This window comes from Squalius cephalus (genome assembly GCF_949319135.1).
Source record: "Squalius cephalus genome assembly, chromosome: 3".
Taxonomy (NCBI): Eukaryota; Metazoa; Chordata; class Actinopteri; order Cypriniformes; family Leuciscidae; genus Squalius; species Squalius cephalus.
Genome location: NC_137124.1, coordinates 44,044,149 through 44,065,617, shown reverse-complemented (window position 1 = coordinate 44,065,617; position 21,469 = coordinate 44,044,149). Strand labels below are relative to the sequence as shown.

The following is a 21,469-nucleotide window of genomic DNA, read 5'->3' as shown; positions in this document are numbered from 1 at the left end:
TTCACATTCACAGCGTATTTAGACGCATTCATAATCATTACTTTTACCGGTTCTTTGTGGCAAGCTTTATGCGTGCGGTCGTGCGCTTGAGTGCGGCTATATTACGTAAGCTCATTATCCTGTAGGCTATATAAGTAATTAAATTAATATAAAGGGGTGATTTGTCCACGAATGACTTAAATGAACAACTAGCCTACTACTCGACTAGGAAAAAAACTTTTAGGCTACGTTTACACGGAAACGATCTGAAGAGAAAACGCAAAAGTGATCACTTTTTATTCTGCGTTTAGACGAGCATTATGTGGGGGAAATCTGCGTGCATATGGTGACGCAAAAGTGTGTGAAATTCAATGTAGTGTGCTCTCCAGGCGGCTAGGTGGCAATGTGAAGTACTGGTCGGTGCCTTCACTGTCTAGCAGACTTTTGCGTTTTTACCGTTTAGACGGGAACGCGACGGTGGAGCGTTTTTAAGATTTCCACTCTGGAGGGTGGTTTCACTTTTTTGCGTTTTTAAGCCCCAAAAACGCCGTCGCCGTCTAAACGAAAGGCACATCTGATAAAATATTTTTACGTTTTCACCCGCGAGCGTTCTCGTGTAAACAGGGCCTTAGTCGGAAGCAGCCCTTATTCCACATATTTTCGAACCAGGCAACAGGGACATCTGGGTTGAGCAAGCGACCCTGCGGAATGAACGAGCGGAGCGGAATGTTCAGAAATGTGTTCTCCACTCACGAGCTCTGATCGGAACAAACCCGAACCTCACAGTCTGCTGAACTTGCGCAGAAACATCAAAATATAACAAGCTTTTTAAAATGGTTTTTAAAACTAAACACTATTTTAGCACAAATTATGAGCTTATTGGTGATTTTTTTTGTATAATTATTGACAAAATTAGAATATAGTAAAAAAAAAAATTTTTTTTTTTTTTTTTTTAGTTTTGGGTGGGCCTGTTGAAAAGTGGGGCCGTGCCTGAGCTACAGGACATCGTCTTTCAAAACATAACCTGCGCGAAAGAGAGCGTATGCAGCGTGAGCGAAAAATGAATGTGTCATTGTACCCAGCACTTCTGAAAATGCACTTCCGAATGCATCTCTGTCCCCAGCACATTTCAAACCAAACTGACGCCCATGACTACATCCCCCTTTCTAAACAGAGGATAATCTTTGTGCAGATGCAGGAATAAACATTAAGAGCATTTCTAAACTGTAACAGAAGGCTCTCCCGATTACTTCTTATACGGCAAAATATAACCCATTCCATCATTAAAATGAGGTCAAGATCAGTAACAGTAATAACACACAATTATGATTCTCAACTTTTGACATACTGTTCGGCTATGAAACACTTTGAACATGTGCTTCTGTAAACACTTAATCAACAACATAAATTGGCGACAATCAACTACTCCCCGTCCTCCCCCATAACTCAGGTGCCATTCCTAAGAACAAACAAAGTCTTTCAAGTAAGATGGAGGATTCCTTATTCGGGCTGGGAAACGTCTCTCACACGCTGGAGTCTGCTGACTGGCTACACACTGTGCTCCTGGTGTGACAGGAGTGTGTGTGGCGTCAGGAACCGTGCTCTCTGGTGCTGGGTCAGTTGAGTTGGCAGGTTTTCCAGGAGCCACAGGGGTTGGCGAAAGATGGTATCTGTTTCTTCGCAGAGTGCCCCCAGCGACTCAATGATGGGTTTGGCTAACCCTAACCTTGGCGTTAGAGCCCTGCACGGGCCTCAAATCTAAGCCCTAGCCCGGCCCTGGCCCGAGACGCTCAGGCCCTAGCCCGACCCGTGTCCGACAGCTCATCAGAATTATCAGCCCGAGTCCGACCCGAGCACTTTTTTTTTTTTTTTTTTTTTCACAGCGGCAGCCTGCCCTATTTGCAGCCGTTAAAATAGGTCCGTTTTGTTAGTTATGTTTCTTTTCTTTTCATTTCTTTATTAAGTTAATTAAGACAAATGTTTTGAGCATTTTTTTTTAAAATGACGACCAAGCAGCCGAGCCGACAGCGAGTAAAACATGTTTGATCAATTTAGCCTCTCAAATCAACGCTAATACTTTACTTGGCTACAATAAAATCCATAAATATAAAACACTTCAAGCATATCACACAGACAGTTAAGTTTAATGTTTATTTATTAAACCACAGTGAGTAAAACAACATGTTTTTGAAATACTGAGGCAGGCTCAGGCTGCTCGCAACAGCGTTCGCAAACGAAATGAGCAATAGCCTACAATCTAAACAAATTAAATTAAATAAATCAAAAACAAACTTGCAGGTTATCTTACCTAAAAAATGCACCACAGAACATGGCCATTCTTTTTTTCCAGTAGTTTCCAACAGTTAAACGAAAATAAAGTCCAATCAAACGAAAAGTTAGAACAGTCTCTACAGAGCATCGTGGAGTAAAATAATAGCATCCACAGTGGAAGGTTTTAACCCAGTCCTCCTCTCTTCTATCACTCTTCCCGCTGCGCTGAAGACACGTTCGCTGCTGCGATTTTTCTCTTAATATTCTCCATTATTTGCACATGAGGTGAATCGTGGGTTGCGCTGACGGGAAACCTTCTGTGTGTGTGCGTGCGTGCGTGCGTGAAACTGTCATGTCAATCATATGTCAGTGTAATTATAAGATTATGAAAGTTATGAGGTTATGAAATGTCTATGTTTGTTTTTCTATCGTCGACGTCAACTTCTCATATTTTTTTAATTAATGTCTAAAAATATAAAAAGAAGGATAACCCAAAAAAGGCCCGAGGCCCGGCCCGCATGTGAACTATGACGTGAAAATTGGCCCGAAGCCCGGCCCTAGGGGCGTGAAAAAGTCGGGGCCCGTCGGGCTCGGGCTGAAATGCAGGGCTCTACTTGGCGTGCCGGCAGTAGACACCACAGTGCCTCTTTCCACTGTATCTTAAACCCACACATGATCACCGGGGTGAAGGTATGGCATGTCGCGTGCTTTGTGTCTTCGGTCATAGTTCTGTCGCAGTTTTTGTTTGTACCTTTGTTCTGTCCTTTTCAGGTTGTCCATGTCTGCGCACCCTGGGTTGAGCTTGGATTGAATGACAGGAACTGGTGTTCTTATTTTCCTTACCATCAAAAGCTCAGTGGGACTGTATCCATTCGCCAGGGGAGCAGCCCGATAGGCCATCAGGGCGAGATAAGGGTCGCTGGATTTCTTGAGGAGACTTTTGATTGTCCTCACAGCACGCTCCACCTCCCCGTTGCTCTGTGGGAAATGGGGACTGGATGTCACATGACTAAAGCCCCAATCCTGTGCGAACTGTCTGAAGATCTCGGATGCAAACTGTGGGCCGTTGTCTGAGCGGACCACTTCAGGTATACCATGACGTGCAAAAATAAACTTGAAGTGATCAATCACTGCTCCAGATGTTGTGGATGTCAGTTTGGTTACTTGAAAATATCTGGAGAAATAGTCCACAATGACCAGGTATTGTTTGTTGTCTATGTGGAACAAATCTGCTCCTACAGTGGACCATGGTCTTGGCGGGAACTCAGTGGGCATCATCGTTTCTTTGAAATTTACCCTCTCATGGCTACATACATCACATTTCTCTATCATGTTTGTCAGCTCTCTGCTGAGCCCTGGCCACCACACTGAATGCTTAGCTCGCTCTCTGCATTTTGTTATTCCCAGATGGCCCTCGTGCAGCTTGGACAGGATGTCTGCCCTGAGTGACGCTGGGATGACTATCCTGCTGCCATATAACAGTAGACCATCTTGGATTGTGAGCACACCTGAAAATGGCAGATATGGCTGGAACACTCTGTTAATAGAAAATTTATCTGGCCATCCTTCGACACAGAATTTCTTCAAGTGCTGGAGTGTGGGGTCGTCGTCCTGGTGTCTCTGAATTTCCCTTAACCTCTTTTCTGTAGCTGGGAGATTCGCTACAACAGAGTCAACATAGAGGTTGATTTCCTCCTCCTGCAATCCTTATGCAGTGTGACTGACAGGAGCTCAGGACAGGACATCTGCAGTTGCGATGTCTTTGCCAGCCACATGTGATATGGTGTAGGCAAACCGCATTATTCGCATGCGCAGACGCTGTATGCGTGGAGGAAGTTCATCTAAGCTCTTTGAGCCTAGTAGAGGAATCAGGGGCTTGTGGTCGGTTTCAATGTGAAAACTCTTCCCAATGAGGAACTCTGCGAACCTCTCGCAGGCCCATGTTGATGCTAGCGCCTCCTTCTCGATCTGGGCGTATCGCTGCTCAGTGCTGCTGAGGGCTCTCGAGGCATAAGCCACAGGTTTCCACTCTGTGTCTGTTTGCCGCTGGAGAAGAACGGCGCCCATCCCAAATGAGGAAGAGTCAGCGGAGACAAGTGTTTCAGCGTTAGGGTCATACAATGCAAGCCCTGGGGGCATCGTCAGTTCTTCTTTGATGTTATAGAAGGCCTGCTGTTGTTGTGGCCCCCAGGCCCACATACTGGACTTTCTCAGCAGGTCTCTGAGTGGTCGCGTTCTCTCAGCCAAGTGAGGCAGGAACTTCCCCAGGTGGTTTGTCATCCCCAGGAAGCGTCTCATCTCGCTGATGTTACTGGGTGCTGGCATGGCTTTTACAGCGCTCACTTTATCAGGATCAGCGCTGACGCCTGATGCCTCAATGACCTGACCCAGGAACTTTATCCTGTTCTTAGAAAACTCACACTTGTCATTGAGCGTCACTCCCGCCTCCTGCAGTCGTGACAGTACTCTCCACAGTCTCTCATCATGCTCCGTCTGTGTGGCTCCCCAAATGAGCACATCATCCATCTGACACAGAACACCCACCAGGCCCTCCAGGATGCGTGACATGCGCTTCTGGAAGTGTTCTGGTGCTGACGAGATCCCAAAGCACAGGCGATTGTAACAATACCGCCCGAAAGGAGTTATGAAAGTGGTTAGCAGAGATGACTCCTTGGACAGTGGAATCTGCCAAAAGCCTGCATTGGCGTCTAGCTTTGAAAACAATTTGGCCCCAGCAAGCTGTCCTAAAGTGTGTTCAACTGAGGGGAGGGGGTGCTTCTCTCTCATAACTGATTTGTTCAGCTCTGTGAGATCGGTGCATAGTCTCACCTTGCCCGTGCGTTTCGGCACCACCACCATAGGCGCACACCATTCATTGGGAGATGCGCCTGGGAGTTGAGAGGGAGAAAGGCTGAGCGCCTGGTTTCAGTACTATGTTGTACTCGCCCTCCATTTTTCCTAATCCACAGAAAAGCTTTGGGAACTCCCTTTTTACTGTCTCTTTGGAGTCCAGGCTAATGTTATTTATTCTGGCGACCAACTGCAGTGCCACTGCAGCAAGCCCGCCTAGCAGTGGTGTGCACAGCCCCTCCATATATTTCCTCTTTAGTACTTTTACTGTTCTTACTGAGAGTGGCTGTGAACTTGCCCTTCACATTCAGACGAGTCCCTCCTGGCCCCAGCAGAACCCTTGTTGGCCTCTCCAGCCTGCTGAACTGGCCCTGGTTATACAGCATTTCAGGTATAGCGGTGACATCTGAGCCAGTGTCAATTTTAAAGCGTGCATTGAGATTCTCCACATGTATGTCTGTCATCCTTGTGCTGCCATTTGCGTCCGCTGACAGTGAACCCAGAAATGCAACTTCCTCACCAGTGTCCTCAACCACTGTAGCTACATGCATTTCACACATTCTTTTGGTTTTGCACACTCTGGCGTAATGTCCCTTTTTTCTGCATTTATTGCATATAATTGTTGTAGGCTATACCATCTTGAATCACCACATCTTCCACATTGTGCCTGTCTTTCCTTCTTTGTTTTATCTATTTGCTTGTGTTGCGGCTTGGGTTGTTTTGAACGTGCGCTATTGCGCTGCCACGCGTGCATGCTGTCAAGCTGAGCGTTGGAGATATCTGCTTTAAAGTTCATTTTTAGCATTTCTTGTTGCTTCTTTACCTGCTCGCTTTGTCGAGCTCTGTTAATTGCTTTCTCTAGCATCAGTTCAGGATTGAGTTGTAGCTGTTCTGACAAGCGTTTATCTCTCAGACCCACAACAAGTCTATCTCTCCCCATTTCGTCATGTAGAGCCCCATATCCGCAGTGCTCCGCTAGGCAGTGCAGCGCTGTGTGAAAGCTGTCAGAAAGCACCCATTTCTTGCTGCCTCTGGTTAAACTTTGCCCTCTCGAAGATCACATTTCTGCGTGTTACAAAGTGAGCATCCAACTTCCTCTTAACTGTGTCGTACTCACTCGCTTCCTCTGGGCTGAGGTGCAGGGAAACCAGTATATCCTCCGCCTCCTCCCCCATCGTGTAAATCAGTGCATTCACTTGATTTTCGTCCGCTTGTGTCTCCAATCCAGATGTGATGCGGAATCTGTCGACGCGTTTAATCCACTTAGTCCAGTCTTCGGCTTTGAATGTGAACTTGTCTGGTGGAGAAACTTGAAACTGATTCATTTTGCCGTCTGTGAGCTCGCTAGCATTAGCGTTAGCCCCAAACTTCCGGTAATCGACGAAGAGAGAGAAAAAAAAAAAACATGCCGGCGTCCTGTGATATCTCTTATTTGTAGACGTCCGTTAAGATAAAGTTTTTGCTTCTGACACCATGTTATGTGGTTTATAGGTACACCATAACCTTTATAGGAGGCTCAACATAAGGAGCACACAGTATGTTCATTGAACCCACGGCTTTATTTATCCCCCCTCAAACAAACACCAGCACAAGGTTCCTACCTCAGTAGTTAACCTGATACTACAGGAGAGAGCATGAGAAAAATATGTGCTTTTCCATAATAACTAATAAATGCATAATACATAACAACAACTTAATTTTGGGGCTCATTTGTACAATCTTATGATTGTCAAGTCAATGGATTTTTTACATGTATCAGCATGTTACTAAAAATGTTTTAGCACATTGCTAGCATGTTTTAGTACGCTGCTAGTATGTTTTAACATGTTGTTAACCCCCTGAGGTCGGCTATCGCGCTGGCGCGATAGGCTCGTTTTTTTCCGTATGAGTGCAAAATTTTTTTTTAATTTTTTTTTAATTTTTATCTTATATGCTTGTGTTATACATCAATCGATCCTGTTTAGTGTGTATTTTTTTTGTGTATGCTCATAATAAAAACAAAGTGTTGTGCTTTTCGCCAAATAAAGAAAAATAAACATGATGCGAGTTCTGCCTACTCTCCGTCAGTGAAGTCAATTCTGAAACGCGTCCGAAAATGAACTGTAACTCAGCGAATACTCTGTCAAACAGGCATACAGTCACACAGGCATGAAGCTTGAATTCTCTTCTTTCAAATTAAGTAATTGTTATAAAAAACAAATATTCACAGTTTATATAATATGTATGTAAAGAGAGAGATGTCAGTCGTTCTCATCTCAGCTAATTAAGTTTTAATGTGACTCCGCCTACGGAGACCGCGCTATTCAAACGCAAATGTGAGGCGATCCATACAAACCTGTGAAACGCCCACATCCGCTGGATAAGGCCGGTGAAACACTGGATGCGTGGCGTAAGCGTCTCAGCTGCGTGGCGTGTCCGTTTTTATTTCGGCTCCCATCCATGTTAAAGGACAAGTTCGGTATTTTACACTTAAAGCCCTGTTTACAGATCGTTTCGGATGAAATAGAACGGTTAAGATTAAAATTTGGACAGATGCTGCTGTCCCGAGAATTTTAGGTTTCTTTCGCTTTCCCCAAAACCTCTAGAATGGGTGTATAGGTGCACTCGAACACTCCTTCATAAAACGCATTAAACTTTCGTTTACAAAGACGTGAAACTCACCGAGTGGTCAGGGGTGTCCACTGATATGCTCACACAAAAATCGCTGCAAAAGATGCTTTCCAACATGTGTTTTACCATTCGTTGTAAAACTGTGGATCTATTTTTCCAAACGTCTCACACCCGTAGATTCTTCCGTTGAGAGCTTGAATAATAGACACTCCAGCCCAGTTGGTGGCGATAATGCACCTTTGCCAATTGCAAGCAAACCGCTGGCATTTCATTGAATACACAGAAGAAGCAGAAGAAGAAGCGGCGGAGTAATACCGTACCTCACACTGCACATTCAATACAAGTCAATGGAGTTGGACAAAAACTACGATAAAACCTGTTGGAAAGCATCTTTTGCAGCGATTTTTGTGTGAGCATATCAGTGAACACCCCTGACCACTCGGTGAGTTTCACGTCTTTGTAAACGAAAGTTTAATGCATTTTAGGAAGGATTGTTCCAGTGCCCATAGGCTGCCATTGTGTAGGTGGGGGGGAAAGCGAAATAAACCTAAAATTCTCGGGACAGCAGCATGTGTCCAAATTTTAATCTTAACCGTTCTATTTCATCAGAAACGATCTGTAAACAGGGCTTTAAGTGTAAAATACCGAACTTACCCTTTAACAGTTTAGAGTTTGCATTCTGCCTGTGTGAGACGCGTGTCTCAGGCGCGGCACGAGCCGCGTGGAAAACGCGTGCATTCTAGAAATAGAACCGACGCCTATTTTTCACGCGACACTCAAGCGTCTTGGAAGCGTTTCCATGCAAAATTGAATAGGAAAATCTGTTTATTTGTCATTTTGACACGAATACATATTAATAAATGTCCTTTTGATGTTTAAAAGTGTCTAGGTTTTGACATAAATGCAAATATAAATGTAATTTTACAAAATATGATCGATTTTCAAATACTGCTGTATTGAATGAACAGCTTTTAGCAAACTCTATTGCTATACTGAGATGAGGAATATATACTGTATGTGTTTTGTCAAAAATAAAGTCATCAACTAACTAATGAATCCTTTACTTTGAAATACGTATGATAAAATGTATACTTTAGTTTTGAAAGACGTTGACTAGTTTTGAAAAGATTATAAAGTATGTATGTGCATGCATATATATATGTGTGTGTGTATATATGAAGAGTTCAGATGCAAAAGCCTCTAAATGCCATCTGAAATTTTCTCCTAGAATGATCATTTTTATGAAGCTTGTATATTTAAGTTAGCTATAGGTGACACACCTGAATGAATGGCTCATTAAGTATGCAGGGACGTAGTCTCACCAGGTGTGAACTACTAAATATGCATGATGCTGTTGGAGCGTTTACGCCCCATCCGCATATTGGCTTTCCAAACTAAAAGTGTTTCACAAAACTAAAATCTATGTATCGTTTTTTTGTGAATGATTAGGCAGGATGATTTTCATATCATTTTGAAGAAAAAACACTAGGCGATGAAATCCATTAGTCAAAAGTCTTATTGCCACATATTTAGTATGTGTTTTGTGGCCTTATTTCAGAAACTTTAATTTTTAGTTTTTTCGATAACCATGCATAAACATTATTCTCTCAAAAATGAAAACATGTACATACATGTGGCTCACATATTATGGAAGTCCTGTTTGTGCTATATAGAGTGAATTTACACCTTTGCCATTAATATGTTTATAAGCAACTGAAAAAAGCACAAATGTCAGGGCATGTCAGAACATCTCAAGGACCCCAAAAACACCCCAGACCCCAGAGGGTTAACCACATTTAGCATCTTTCTAGCATGTTTTATCACATGGTTAACATGTTTCTAGCATGTTCTAACATGTTTGCTAGCATGGCTAGCAAGTTGTTAGAATGTTTCCAGCATTTTGTAACCTGTTTGCTAGCATGTTTTAACATTGCTATTATGTTTCTAGCATGTTTTAGCATGTTTCTAGGTTATTTTAAGATGTTGGTAGCATGTTTTGCTAGGCAGTTGCTAAGGTGTATGAGGTGGTTGCTAAGCAGTTGCTGGGATGTTTGGGTGGTTGATAGGCAGTTGCTAGAGTATTCTCAGTGGTTTGCTAATTTGCTAGGATGTTGCTATATGGTTGCTAAGCAGTTGCTAGGGTGTTCTGAACCACCCCAAGTCTCTGGGATTGTTCAGGACACTGTGATTCAAAGATATGAAGCCTTTGCTTTGCAGGGACCACCAATAATAATTATAAGTATGTGAGATAACAATAGTGATGCTTTTCTATGCAAGCACGACTAATATGTTTAAATATAATATATAAGTCAGCATAATTACAAATCTTTGGGCAATAAACAGCAGTCCAGCACTTCACACTCCAAAGAGCTAGATAATTTTCTTCTCAACTTATGATCCAAGATCCCTCAATACATAGCTCAAAGATGTAGGATCATACTCCCAAGAGCAACTCAAGTTATTCTGAAGGCAATGGCAGCTTTATGGAAGGATTTTTTTTTTGTTGCCATTTTGCCACTTTTGGGGCCTTTAACATGCTCAAAAACTCTTGAAATTTTGCACACACGTCAGAACCCGCGGCCATCAGGGCCGGGCTGAAGCTGGTATCTGGGCGTGGCAGAGGGGCTCGACAGCGCCCCCTTGAACGGGGTCCAAAAACTTGGTCCATAAATCAAACACGCTTGCATGAATTAATATGAATCTCGGTACACATATAGATCTCATCGGGCCAATCAACTTCCGCACTCTTTGTTATTAGCTCCGCCCAACAGGAAGTCAACTATTATGGGTTGTTTGAAAAACGCATCCTCTGGAATTTGAAATACTCCTCCTAGAAAATTCGTGCAATCGCAACCAAACTTGGTCAGCATGAAGTCAAGACATTGAGGATGATAATTTGCGGACGGATTTTTGATATCTCAAACGGTTTGGCCGTGGCGAGGAAACGAATTTATGGCGAATAAGGGACACAGGAAATGTGTTATAACTTCAGCATACATTAACTGATCTTGATGAAACTTCAGCAGTCTGTTCGTTGTGTTGGATTACATATTTTATTAAATGTTTAAATTAGTTTCCAATATAGACTGAGAAAGTTTAGCAGCGGTTATGATGAGTATATCAAGAGATTCCTTCCAGTGTTGTTCTCTAAATGAGTCAATTCCTGAGACTCTCACCCTCACCCTTTGTCCTTATGCATTTCCTGCCCAGTAAGCTCAATGTACAGCTGTGCTTTTGTCTCTGTGATCATGTGAAGATATGGGTGATACCGTCAGGCTGATTGGATCATTTGAATAATAGTGTTATGCTGATTAGTTCTGTCTCTCTTGAGCAAGCCGGATAACCTGCCAAACTGGTTTTGACTTGATTGATCATATCATGCCTATGCTTTGTCTTGATTTGTCTCCACCTTCAAAAGTCCCTCCTCCTAAAATGCCTATAAAGAAACCATGTAAAGTTACGTTAGTCAGACAATGTTGGAAGTTTCTACAGCAACGTACAGCGGAGTTCTCAATAAAGAATAACTTCTGTTGAACGCGATCCCAACTGTCTCCTGGTTTGCTTTGAAGCAAGAAAACTTGACAACAGTTGTAAGAGGCCGATCACATGGATGTAACTATTGTGAGTCAAAGTTAAAGCGCCACCAACTGGCAGCAGGAAGTGTGTCACTTTCAAAATGCTTTGAAATCACCTTCTTATTTTTACCCAATTTGCCGAACTTAATGTGTATAATGTAGACACACGGCAGATGTAGACCTGTGAAAGGATTCTTGATATCTTAGATACTGTTGTCGTGGCAACGCATCAAACTTTAATATTCTTTTCAGATGCTTTTGAGACTCTTATCATGCTTGAAATTGCATGAAACTCAACAGACACATCACATTTATTATCCAGTAGACATGTGCAAAGTTTCAGAAATGGGCGTGGTGAGGGGCTCAGTAGTGCCACCTTTAGTCAAAAATGGGGGCTTAGTTTTACCTAGAGTCACACAAATTGGTACGTATATTGTTCTCATCAAGCTGGACAACTTTCTAATTTACAGTTATTAGCTCCGACCAACAGGAAGTCAGATATTTTGGGTTGAATGTGGATTTTCTCCCTCTCTCTGTCTCTGCGTCTGTGTGTGTGTGTGGAGGGGGTGGGGGAGGGGTTTGTCTTTTGAGTTTAATGTTTGTATTTCAAGGTTTTGGGGGCTTTTGGGGCCCTTAACGTGCTCAAAAACTCTTGAAACTTTGCACACAGGTCAGAACCCGCAGCCATCAGGGCCGGGCTGAAGCTGGTACCCGGGCGTGGCAGGGGGGCTCAACAGCGCCCCCTTGAACGGGATCTGACAACTTGGTCCACATAACAAACACGCTTGCATGAATTAATATGAAACTCGGTACACATATAGATCTCATCGGGCCGAACAACTTTCCCCCAGTCAAGTTTTACATCAGCCCAACAGGAAGTCAGCTATTATGGGTTGATTGGAAAACGCTTGCTGTGTAATTTGAAACACTCCTCCTAGAAAATTCATCCGATCCCCACCAAACTCGGTGTGCATATTTATGGCGAGAAAAGAGAAACACGAAGTGGTATAACTTCTGCACACATTAACTGATCTTGATGAAACTTCACCAGTGTGTTCGTGGTAAGAGGCCGATCAGATGGATGTAACTATTGTGAGTCAAAATTATAGTGCCACCAACTGGTAGCAGGAAGTGTGTCACTTTCAAAATGCTTTTGACAAAAGTGGGGGGGGGTTAGTTTTACCAACAGTTACAAAAATCAGTACGTATATTGGTCTCATCGAGCCGGACAACTTTCTAATTTACAGTCATTAGCTCCGAGCAACAGGAAGTCAGATATTTTGGTTTGAATGTGGATTGAAGTGACAAGACAGAGAATATTACTTGTCTGATATATATATATATATATATATATATATATATATATATATATATATGTAACAAAAAATATAATAAAATATATATTACAGACAAGTAATATTCTCTCTTGTCACTTAAAAAAAAAAAATAAAAAAAAAATAAAAAATATATATATATATATATATATATATATATATATATATATATATATATATATATATATATATATATATATATATATATAATTTTTTTTTTTTTTCTTTGGTTTCTTCAGTTTCGTGTGCTGCTAGCCTGCTAGCTGTTCAGCCTTTTATACTGTAATAGCCAATTTATACTGTCCTTGTACTGTATAACATTAAATGAATGTAATTCAGTTAATTTGTTCTTTCTCCGGTTTTTTTTTTTTTTCTCATTCTCAGTGGGGATCGAGTGTGTTTTTGTGCTACAAGAAGTCAGTGTCCGCCTCCAACTCCATCCCTTATAAGGCTGGTAAGTCTCCATCTCTGCCTCTATTTCTGATTCTGCCTCTTTCTCTCTCTCTGTCTCTCTCCCTCCGTCTCTCTCCCTCCATTTATTTTTTCATTTCTTTGATCTCAGGTGTTTGATTTTTGCTGTCAGAATCCCGAATTAGCCGGGACGTCCTGTATATTGGGCCTATTTATTTGTCCCGTACGGGACCTCCCTTGTTCCGTTTATTGACTGCTACGCTGATCTAACTAACGAGAATTAATTATTGTTTTGGGACAAATCATTGTTTGATTTGCGAACAGAATCCTCTGCAGTCTGGTCGCTCCCGGTTCGATCCGGACTCGCGCTGGCTAATCCCTTTCACTGTCATGTTCTCACTGGTTCGCGTTTTTGAAGTTTGCGCAGAAAGAACTTAATAGTTTTCTGTTAAAACGGTGTCGTGTTAGCGGCCCCTAAGTTAATAATGAATGATCGTTGCGACGGAAGTGAATCAATCAAACTAACTTTAGCTGGACAATAACTTTATTCTAGAGCTGCTATAAAGCCAAAACAATCTCTGTTACTTTAATTTCCTATTATCAATGTAAAGCCGCTTTGGAACAATCTACATTGTTAAAAGCGCTATTTAAATGAAGATGACTTGACTTGACTTGACTTGACTTGACTTGACTTGACTTGACTGTCCGACCGGGTTTTGATTTCGGCAAATCAGTTTTAACGAATTCAAACAACGTGATTATTGTTCATGAGTTCAACATCCAGCCACGCAAGAAAACATGAAATCTTCCTGAGGGAATAATATGCTAATGTGATTTGCTGCCCGAGAAACATTTCTGATTATTATTAATGTTTAAAAAAAAAAAAAGTCAGGATTCTTTTATGAATAAAAGGTTCAAATTAGATTTATCCGGAAAAAAAAAACTTTTGTAACATTATAAATGTCTTTACTGTTACTTTTGATTACTTTAATGCATCCTTGCTGAATAAAAGTAGGCTATTACTTTCTTTAATTTCTTTAAAATGTAGTGTATAATGTTACAAAAGCTTTCTATTTCAGATAAATGCTATTATTTTGAACTATGGTTTGTGTGTAATGTGACTTTTTTTTTGTGTGTGACCTTAAAATTTGTTTTAAAATTAAATTGTACATAAATAGGTTAAGCAAAACAAAATTTGAATGTGAATGTGAAAAACATTTAATGTGTTTATGTCTGAGAACCTTTTAAACACATACGAACCTGAAATGACATATACTGTGTGATAGGCTACAGTACAAATATTTTGAGTGTCCCTTATTTTCCTGTAAAGAACCACGATTGTCCCGGATTTTTCTTTTCTGAAGTTGGCAACCCTAATCACCACTGATATTTCACAGTAAACGGCACTCCACTCAGATGTCCTGAAAATGAACACTAACTCTGCAAAATAAAACAATTGATTAAGAATACAGCAGCCTTCATTTTATAGAAAACATGTATGTGCAGTGGTTTTATTTGTATAAAGCAGTCTGTCTTGCTAATACAATTCTGTGAAACGTTTCCAGGTCTCTGTAAAACAGTGTCTGAAAGTCCTCCTTTAAAAAAATTACACACTCTTCATATATTCAATACATCGTTGTTCTCATTAATTATGTTTGTTTGATGTGTCAGTTAAGGGGCTGAATGCGTTCATGCTTCAGTATGGTAGTCATGACCTTTCATCCTAGTTTGTCATAGTTTACTTTCTGTCTGCAAACAGCTGGTTTCTTTATCTCTATGTTACATCACTTCCTGTCACATGCCATTGTGTTAATCACTGAGAAACAAAACTTCCTGTCTCATCACTTTCAAGATGATTTTTTTTTCTTTTGACAACATCATAATTCAAATGCTGATACTATAAGCCAGGATACTAAAGATCCTTCCTAATTTTAGAAACATGGCACACATTCAAACACATTGTTTCTAATAAAACTTTGCATTTAAAGGTCTGATCTTTCGTTATCCTGAGGAGGACTATGAGTCATTTCCCCTCTCTGAGTCTGTACCCCTCTTTTGCCTGCCTATGGGGGCCAATATTGAGTGCTGGGCTCCTAGTACACGCTACCCTTTACCCATCTTCTCCACATTTGTCCTCACCAACTCCAATGGGGAAAAGGTAGAGTAAAATGTCTTGATGTCAGTATGATCCTATTATCATTTAGCTAAATGTGTGAAGTGCAAAATGGTCAAATGTGCTTTCTTCATTATTTTAATTGTGGTGACATGTATTGCATTCCTTAACAGCACCTTAGTTAGCTGGAAGACATAAAGGCCCAATCCCAATTCTATTTTATACCCCTTCGCCTACCCCTAACCCTTCGCCTACCCCTTACCCTTGCCCCTTGAAACAGAATGGCAAGTCGTAGGGGTGAAAATATTCCCCTAAGAAATGGGACACCACTACTACACCGTTACACGTCATTATACGTCATTGCTAGCACCTACTTCACAGGATGCGCCAATGTTTATCACAAACTTCCAAGATGCCGTCGTCAGCTGTAATCTTGCGTGTTACAGCAATTTTTTTGCATTTTTCTTCTGAAGTTCGCAGAAAACAATGGAGATGACGATATCTTCGACGCCTAATGCTGCGTTCAGACCAAACGCGAATAGAGTGTCTGGCGCGAGTGATTTAAAGACGCGTTTACGCGCGTCTGGAGGTCTTGTGGCGCGAATGAGGCGTTTAGCATGGCGCGGTGGACGCGAAATCGCCTCATTCGCGCGTCCACTTCGCTTCAAACGTTTGCTTTTTACCCGCGTCTAGATGGAAATAGGGTTCCACGCGCACACCCCGGCTTTTTTATGCCACCTGATTTTTTTAAATCCTTAAAGTGTCTATTTTCAGAATCTGCCAGGTACCAAGCTGAAATAATGTCCCAAAGGCTTAATTTTTAACCCTTTGCTGCACCCGACCGGAACCCGTAAATTATATAGAAAGTGGCATAACATTTTAAGTAAACAACATACAGAGACAAATGAACACATTTTCCCATACAATTCTGACCCCAGGAATTTAATGGAATTGTTATTTTTGACATTTGACAACATATTGACCCTATTTCTGGACAAAAATAGCAAAAAATGGCCAAATATGTGTAGAGGATCAACTATATTTTCGTTTTCTCAAGCGCATAGGGTGATTTTTTTTTTTTCCACAACCTGTTATTTCTTTATCATTCAAGTGTCTATTTTAAGATTAAATTTGGTACCAAGCTGAAATAATGTCCAAAATGCTTTATTTTTAACCCTTTGCACCAAACCTGAAAAATCTAATGTGATATAAAGTGCCATAACTTTTGATGTAAACAACTCACAGAGACAAATGGACACATTTTTCCATACAGTTCTGACCCAGGGAAATTGTTATTTGTTATATTTTACAACATTTTGACCATCTATGGTCAAAAAACAGCAAAAAAAAAGCTCATTTGACAACTTTTTTATTATACTAATAGCAGCCTGAAATGGGGTTTATTTGAACCTTTTACTGCACTTATCCTGAACCTGAAGAAATTTAAAATAGCTTTACATTTGAAGTAAACAAAACAAAGCAAATTAACTTAAAAAAAAAAAAAATACAGAAAAAATTCCAAAAAGGTCCAAAAAGTTGACTAACTGCCAGTTTGGGAATGTTGGGGCTTTGCAGTTGGCAGTTGGTGGCCGTTGGTTGGTACATGCAGATCGCCATCTTCCACTGCTCTCTCTTTTGGAACAATTTCACTAAGTATTTGAAACTATAATTAAGATATACCTTTGTAGTCATAACTTAAAGTAATTTTTCAACAGTTTTTACTATAATCACAGGCTTTCGGAAAGCAAGAAGCTATCATATCTACACAGTATCCGAGATATGAGACTCTGTGAAGCAGCCAGTTCACCATACCGCATGATGGATATTTGTGAACAGGTTCCATTAACATTAGAGGACTTGCCTTTGGATACATTTGGCTATCACCAATACTGCTATAAAAGCTTGCAGGGAACATAGATTGTTTACAAGTGTCAAAGGCTTCTACATCTGGTGAATCATCATCATTGAAAAAGGACTCGATAACTGTGCCCTGAAAGATTACGTTCTGGCTGGGTAATAGTTTGCTCTTGGAAAAATTTACCCTGAGCCCCAGGCATTCCAAATAGCTGAGGAGCATGGATCTGTGTGTCAATAATTCGGTCTTTGACTGACACATAATGAGCCAATCGTCGAGATGGTTCAGCACGCGCACTTCGTTGCCTCAGGGGAGAAAGCGCTGCGTCCATGCACATTGTGAAAGTACGGGCTGCTAGAAACAGACATAACGGTATGACCGTGTATTGATAAGCTTGCCCCTTGAAGGTGAATCTCAAGAATGGTCTGTGATGGGGTGTTATCTGAATGTGAAAGTAAGCGTCTTTCAGATCCACCGTAAAAAAAACAATCCCCCGGGTGAACCTTTGTTCAGATGTCTCAGATCTAGAATGGGGCGAGTGCCACCGTCCTTTTTTGGTACAAGGAAGTAACGGCTGTAAAAGCCTGACCGGCTCAGCGCGGGGGGGACTAATTCTAACGCCTTTTTTTCTAGCAGATTTTGCACTTAGGTGAGAAGCACATGAGCAACGCCGCTTCTCACCGAGGTAAATGAGCTCTTTTCGAGGGCGGTCTGGCTAGAGCGAGACTCAGACCCTCTCTTTTCCCTCCTGTGGCTAGGAGGGCTTCGGCGGCTCGGGGTCCAACACAACACGAGTTCGCAGACCTTGGCGCCGGGGCAGCGGGTAGCGCTTAGCTGGTCTTGAGCGATGACGGGTATCAGCCGCAGGGCAAGGCTGAGAGACCCGAGGCGCTGGTTTCGCTGGCTGAGGAGGCGGCGTGTTCTTGTGGCGGCCTGAGGCAGAGCTGAAGCGCTTAGACAGGAAGTGCTTCATAGCTTGAGAAGATTTCTGTGCCTAGGTGAATCTCTCAGAAAACCCTTTCACAGCCGGGCCAAAGAGACCGGTGCTGGAGATAGGTGAATTGAGGAAAGCCGTTTTATCCGCCTCCTTGATGGCCATGAGGTTCAGCCACAGATGGCGCTCGAGCATGACGAGGTTAGCCATACCTCTGCCGATCGCTTGGGTGATAGCCTTTGTAGCTCGCAGTGTTAGGTCTGTGGCGCTGCGCAGGTCATGGAACGCCTCAGGGTTCGGGCCAGACTCGTCCATTGCCTGGAGAAGCTTGGCCTGAAATACCTGTAACACCGCCATGGTGTGTAGAGCTGATGCAGCCTGACCGGAAGCAGAAAAGGCGCGTCCAGCGAGGGCTGAAGTGTTTCGGCAGGGCTTAGATGGGTGAAGTGCTCTGGATCTCCAGCCAACAGCAGTGGGTGGGCATAGATGGGCGGCAACTGCTTCTTCGAGCGGTGGCAGCTTCTCATAACCTTTTTCCGGTGCGCCGTCAACAGAGGAGAGCGTGGCGGAAGTAGAAGCGCTCGTGCATGCTGAGTACGCTGCATGCCATGATTTTGTGTGTTCGTCGTGGACCTCAGGGAAAAAAGGCGCTGGCTTGTGACGGGGGCCTGCTGGCACCCAGGCAGAAACCATCCATCCAGCCGGCTTCTAGGTGGCTCCTCAGACGAGGCCCATTTGAGACTAAGATCTGAAACGGCCACAGTGAGGATACGCAGTAGCCTGGTTAAAACCAGACCATTCTCAGTAGTAACTCAGAGTTATGGTCTGGCAAAGCTTCATTAATAACTCATTTCCAAAGGGGCGTCACCAACGGACGTCACTCAAATGCCTCTGGGCGCAATTGGATAGACCTAAAACCAATCAGCGCGATCGTCATCGTGTAAAGCCATATGCTGCGTCCCAATTCTCCTAAGTTACACTACGCCATAAAAGTATGTACTCTTTTTGTGAAGAAAAGGTATTTACTTTTGAATGTGTAGCAAAAAAATAGGCAAGCTTTGGGACATACTACTTCATCATCTTTATCGGACGGATCTGTCGCGTGCATCCTGTCACGTAAACTGCCCTGTCAATCATCTTGTCACAGTTAAAATCCTCTATTAAATCGAATTTAATTTCCTACCGTTTCGGAGAGAAATGTAGTAGCACGTTCATCTGCCAGTGGGTCTTTCATGGAGACTGTCCTCATGTGTTTGCAATTTGAATATAATAATGTGCGCTTCACCAACGGACGTCGCTCAAATGCTTCTGGGCGCAATTGAATAGACCTAAAACCAATCAGAGCGATCGTCATCGTGTAAAGCCCGCCCCAACGTTTCTGATTGGTGCCACGATTTCGACGGATTAGAAATGGGCTTGAATGAGTTCTTTGCCAGACTACTTGCAGAGCAAATCTAAATTTGCCAGAAGTTGTCTGGGTTTTCCCAGGCTAGATACGCAGCATCTCAGCATCCGAATTAGTTCCGGTAGCAGCAGCGCTAGCACCAGACTGTGAGAGGGCGGGGTCAACCGAGCCCATCCACTCTTCCTCAGAGGCAGCAATGGAACTTTTAGAACTGAGTGTCGCAGCAGCGAACACAACAGTAGCATTAAAAGGATATAGCATTTTTCTCGCCGGATGGCCTCAGGAGAGCAGCAACAGAAGAGAAGCGGCTTTGAGGTGAGTTGAAGGTGATGTCTGCTGTATCCAAGGCTTGCTCTAGCTGTTCTGGTTTGTTTCGACGGCGAAAGCTTCAGAGGAGGTCAGAGAAGTGAAGAGTAGCTGAAGGAGAGAAAATCTGCTATTTGGCCAGAATGGGCTTCCTTTATAGACTAAGGCCACGCCCATTTAGGCGCGCTCTGACATGTTGGGCCCAAAGTCATCTGATTGGGTCGCGTGTCAGAGGCGCTTGGTCATAGGTTATGCAGTTGCCGCAGCACAGCCAATGGGCGAGCTAGACGCTCTGCTGTGTTCGCTGTGCAGCTACTGCGTTTTAAATTATTAGCTTTAATATTCTCGAGGAAAGGAGTTTGCCACTGTGTATTAGCTACGCAATACGAAGTGACCGTTCTCGAAAGGGAACCTTGATTTTCCAATGTCTTCATGTACAAGTTGCACATGGGTCTTAGCTGGACAACCTCTTTGCATTCAATCACATTCCAAAGAATGTAATCGTTTACACCACAATACGACTTATGTGCTGCTATCTTCTGGGCCTGCAGGCTGTCAATGTTGTCTGCTGCCTTTTCTGCTCTCTCCCTTCCACGCTCATGGGTTCGGTACTCTGTGTTGAAGTTGTTTCTGCATGATGGATGATACCAAAGTCCTTTTAGGCAAGTCGTGCCACTCGGCCGCCATCTTGGCAACGCCTCCGGGCAGCTATTTCGGACTAACAAGACCAGGCTCCTATCTAAATGAATGGGCAGAGAGTCAGAACTGCACTTTCACTGGTCACCGGGACATAAAAACTGCATGTATAGAAACAGCAGTAAAATATGATAAAAATCGCTGAAAAAGTTTGATGACTTTGCCCCAAAATAAGGTTTAAAATGCCCTTTTCCCCACAGGTTATACCTTTACTACGCATGCGCAAGGGTTCACGTTCATGACACCAAACTTCATTTACGTCTCTATCCAGAATGCCGGTGTTGTGCCAAGCACTTAAACAATTATATGTATTTAAATGTCTGAAACCTAAAATAAACATTATGTGGTTAAAACACTGAACAGTTGTGATAGAGCCTATGACAAGCGCTGAGCGCGTCCGTCTTTGGCTCAGCGCCAGCCACAGCGCGAAAGCACAGGTTGAATATGGCAGTTATGTCACGTCACTGTACATTCGCTCCTTAGTGGTCAGCTGCTGACTGTTAAAAGCAGATGATTGGCTTTCCAGCGGGAGGGGCGGGACATGTGCATACAACCGCCATCTTTGACGTTACGGGTTTTCCTTATATAGTTGTATTGAGGATTGAGGAAGTGGCATGTCTCATATAAATTGTCTCTGATGATACTTAGCTTCCAATGCAAAAAGGTCCTTGTCCTGCACCTTGTGATAAAGAGCCTCTTTCTTTAATTCCTGTGCCCTAGGTTCAATAACTTTCCAGGCTGGTTCCTTATGTTTCCAACTTTGAAACTTTGTAAGCTCTTCAGTCTTGTGCTTGAACTTGGATTTTGCTTTGTCACAGAAAATGTACTGATTGGGAAACAAGAAGGAACACCTCCTTGGAGCTCCTTCAGATAGAATTGACAGAGATTTGACATGGTGCGGAGAGTCCTTTTTCAATGATGATGATTCACCAGATGTAGAAGCCTTTGACACTTGTAAACAATCTATTTTCCCTGCAAGCTTTTATAGCAGTATTGGTGATAGCCAAATGTATCCAAAGGCAAGTCCTCTAAAGTTAATGGAATCTGTTCACAAATATCCATCATGAGGTATGGTGAACTGGCTGCTTCACAGAGTCTCATATCTCAGATACTGTGTAGATATGATAGCT

The 21,469-nt window shown here is 42.6% G+C and overlaps 1 protein-coding gene across 6 annotated transcripts in view; it reads left to right on the top strand.

Moving 5' to 3' along the window:
* The window catches only part of dennd4c (DENN/MADD domain containing 4C), a 228,618-nt gene that overhangs the window by 78,464 nt on the left and 128,685 nt on the right, over positions 1-21,469 (top strand). For all 6 annotated transcript variants that reach the window (XM_079866350.1, XM_079866349.1, XM_079866348.1 and 3 more), the window contains exons 4-5: positions 13,004-13,073; positions 15,019-15,188. In XM_079866350.1, the coding sequence (XP_079722476.1) occupies positions 13,004-13,073; positions 15,019-15,188 (240 nt within the window). The remainder of the gene's footprint in view (positions 1-13,003; positions 13,074-15,018; positions 15,189-21,469) is intronic.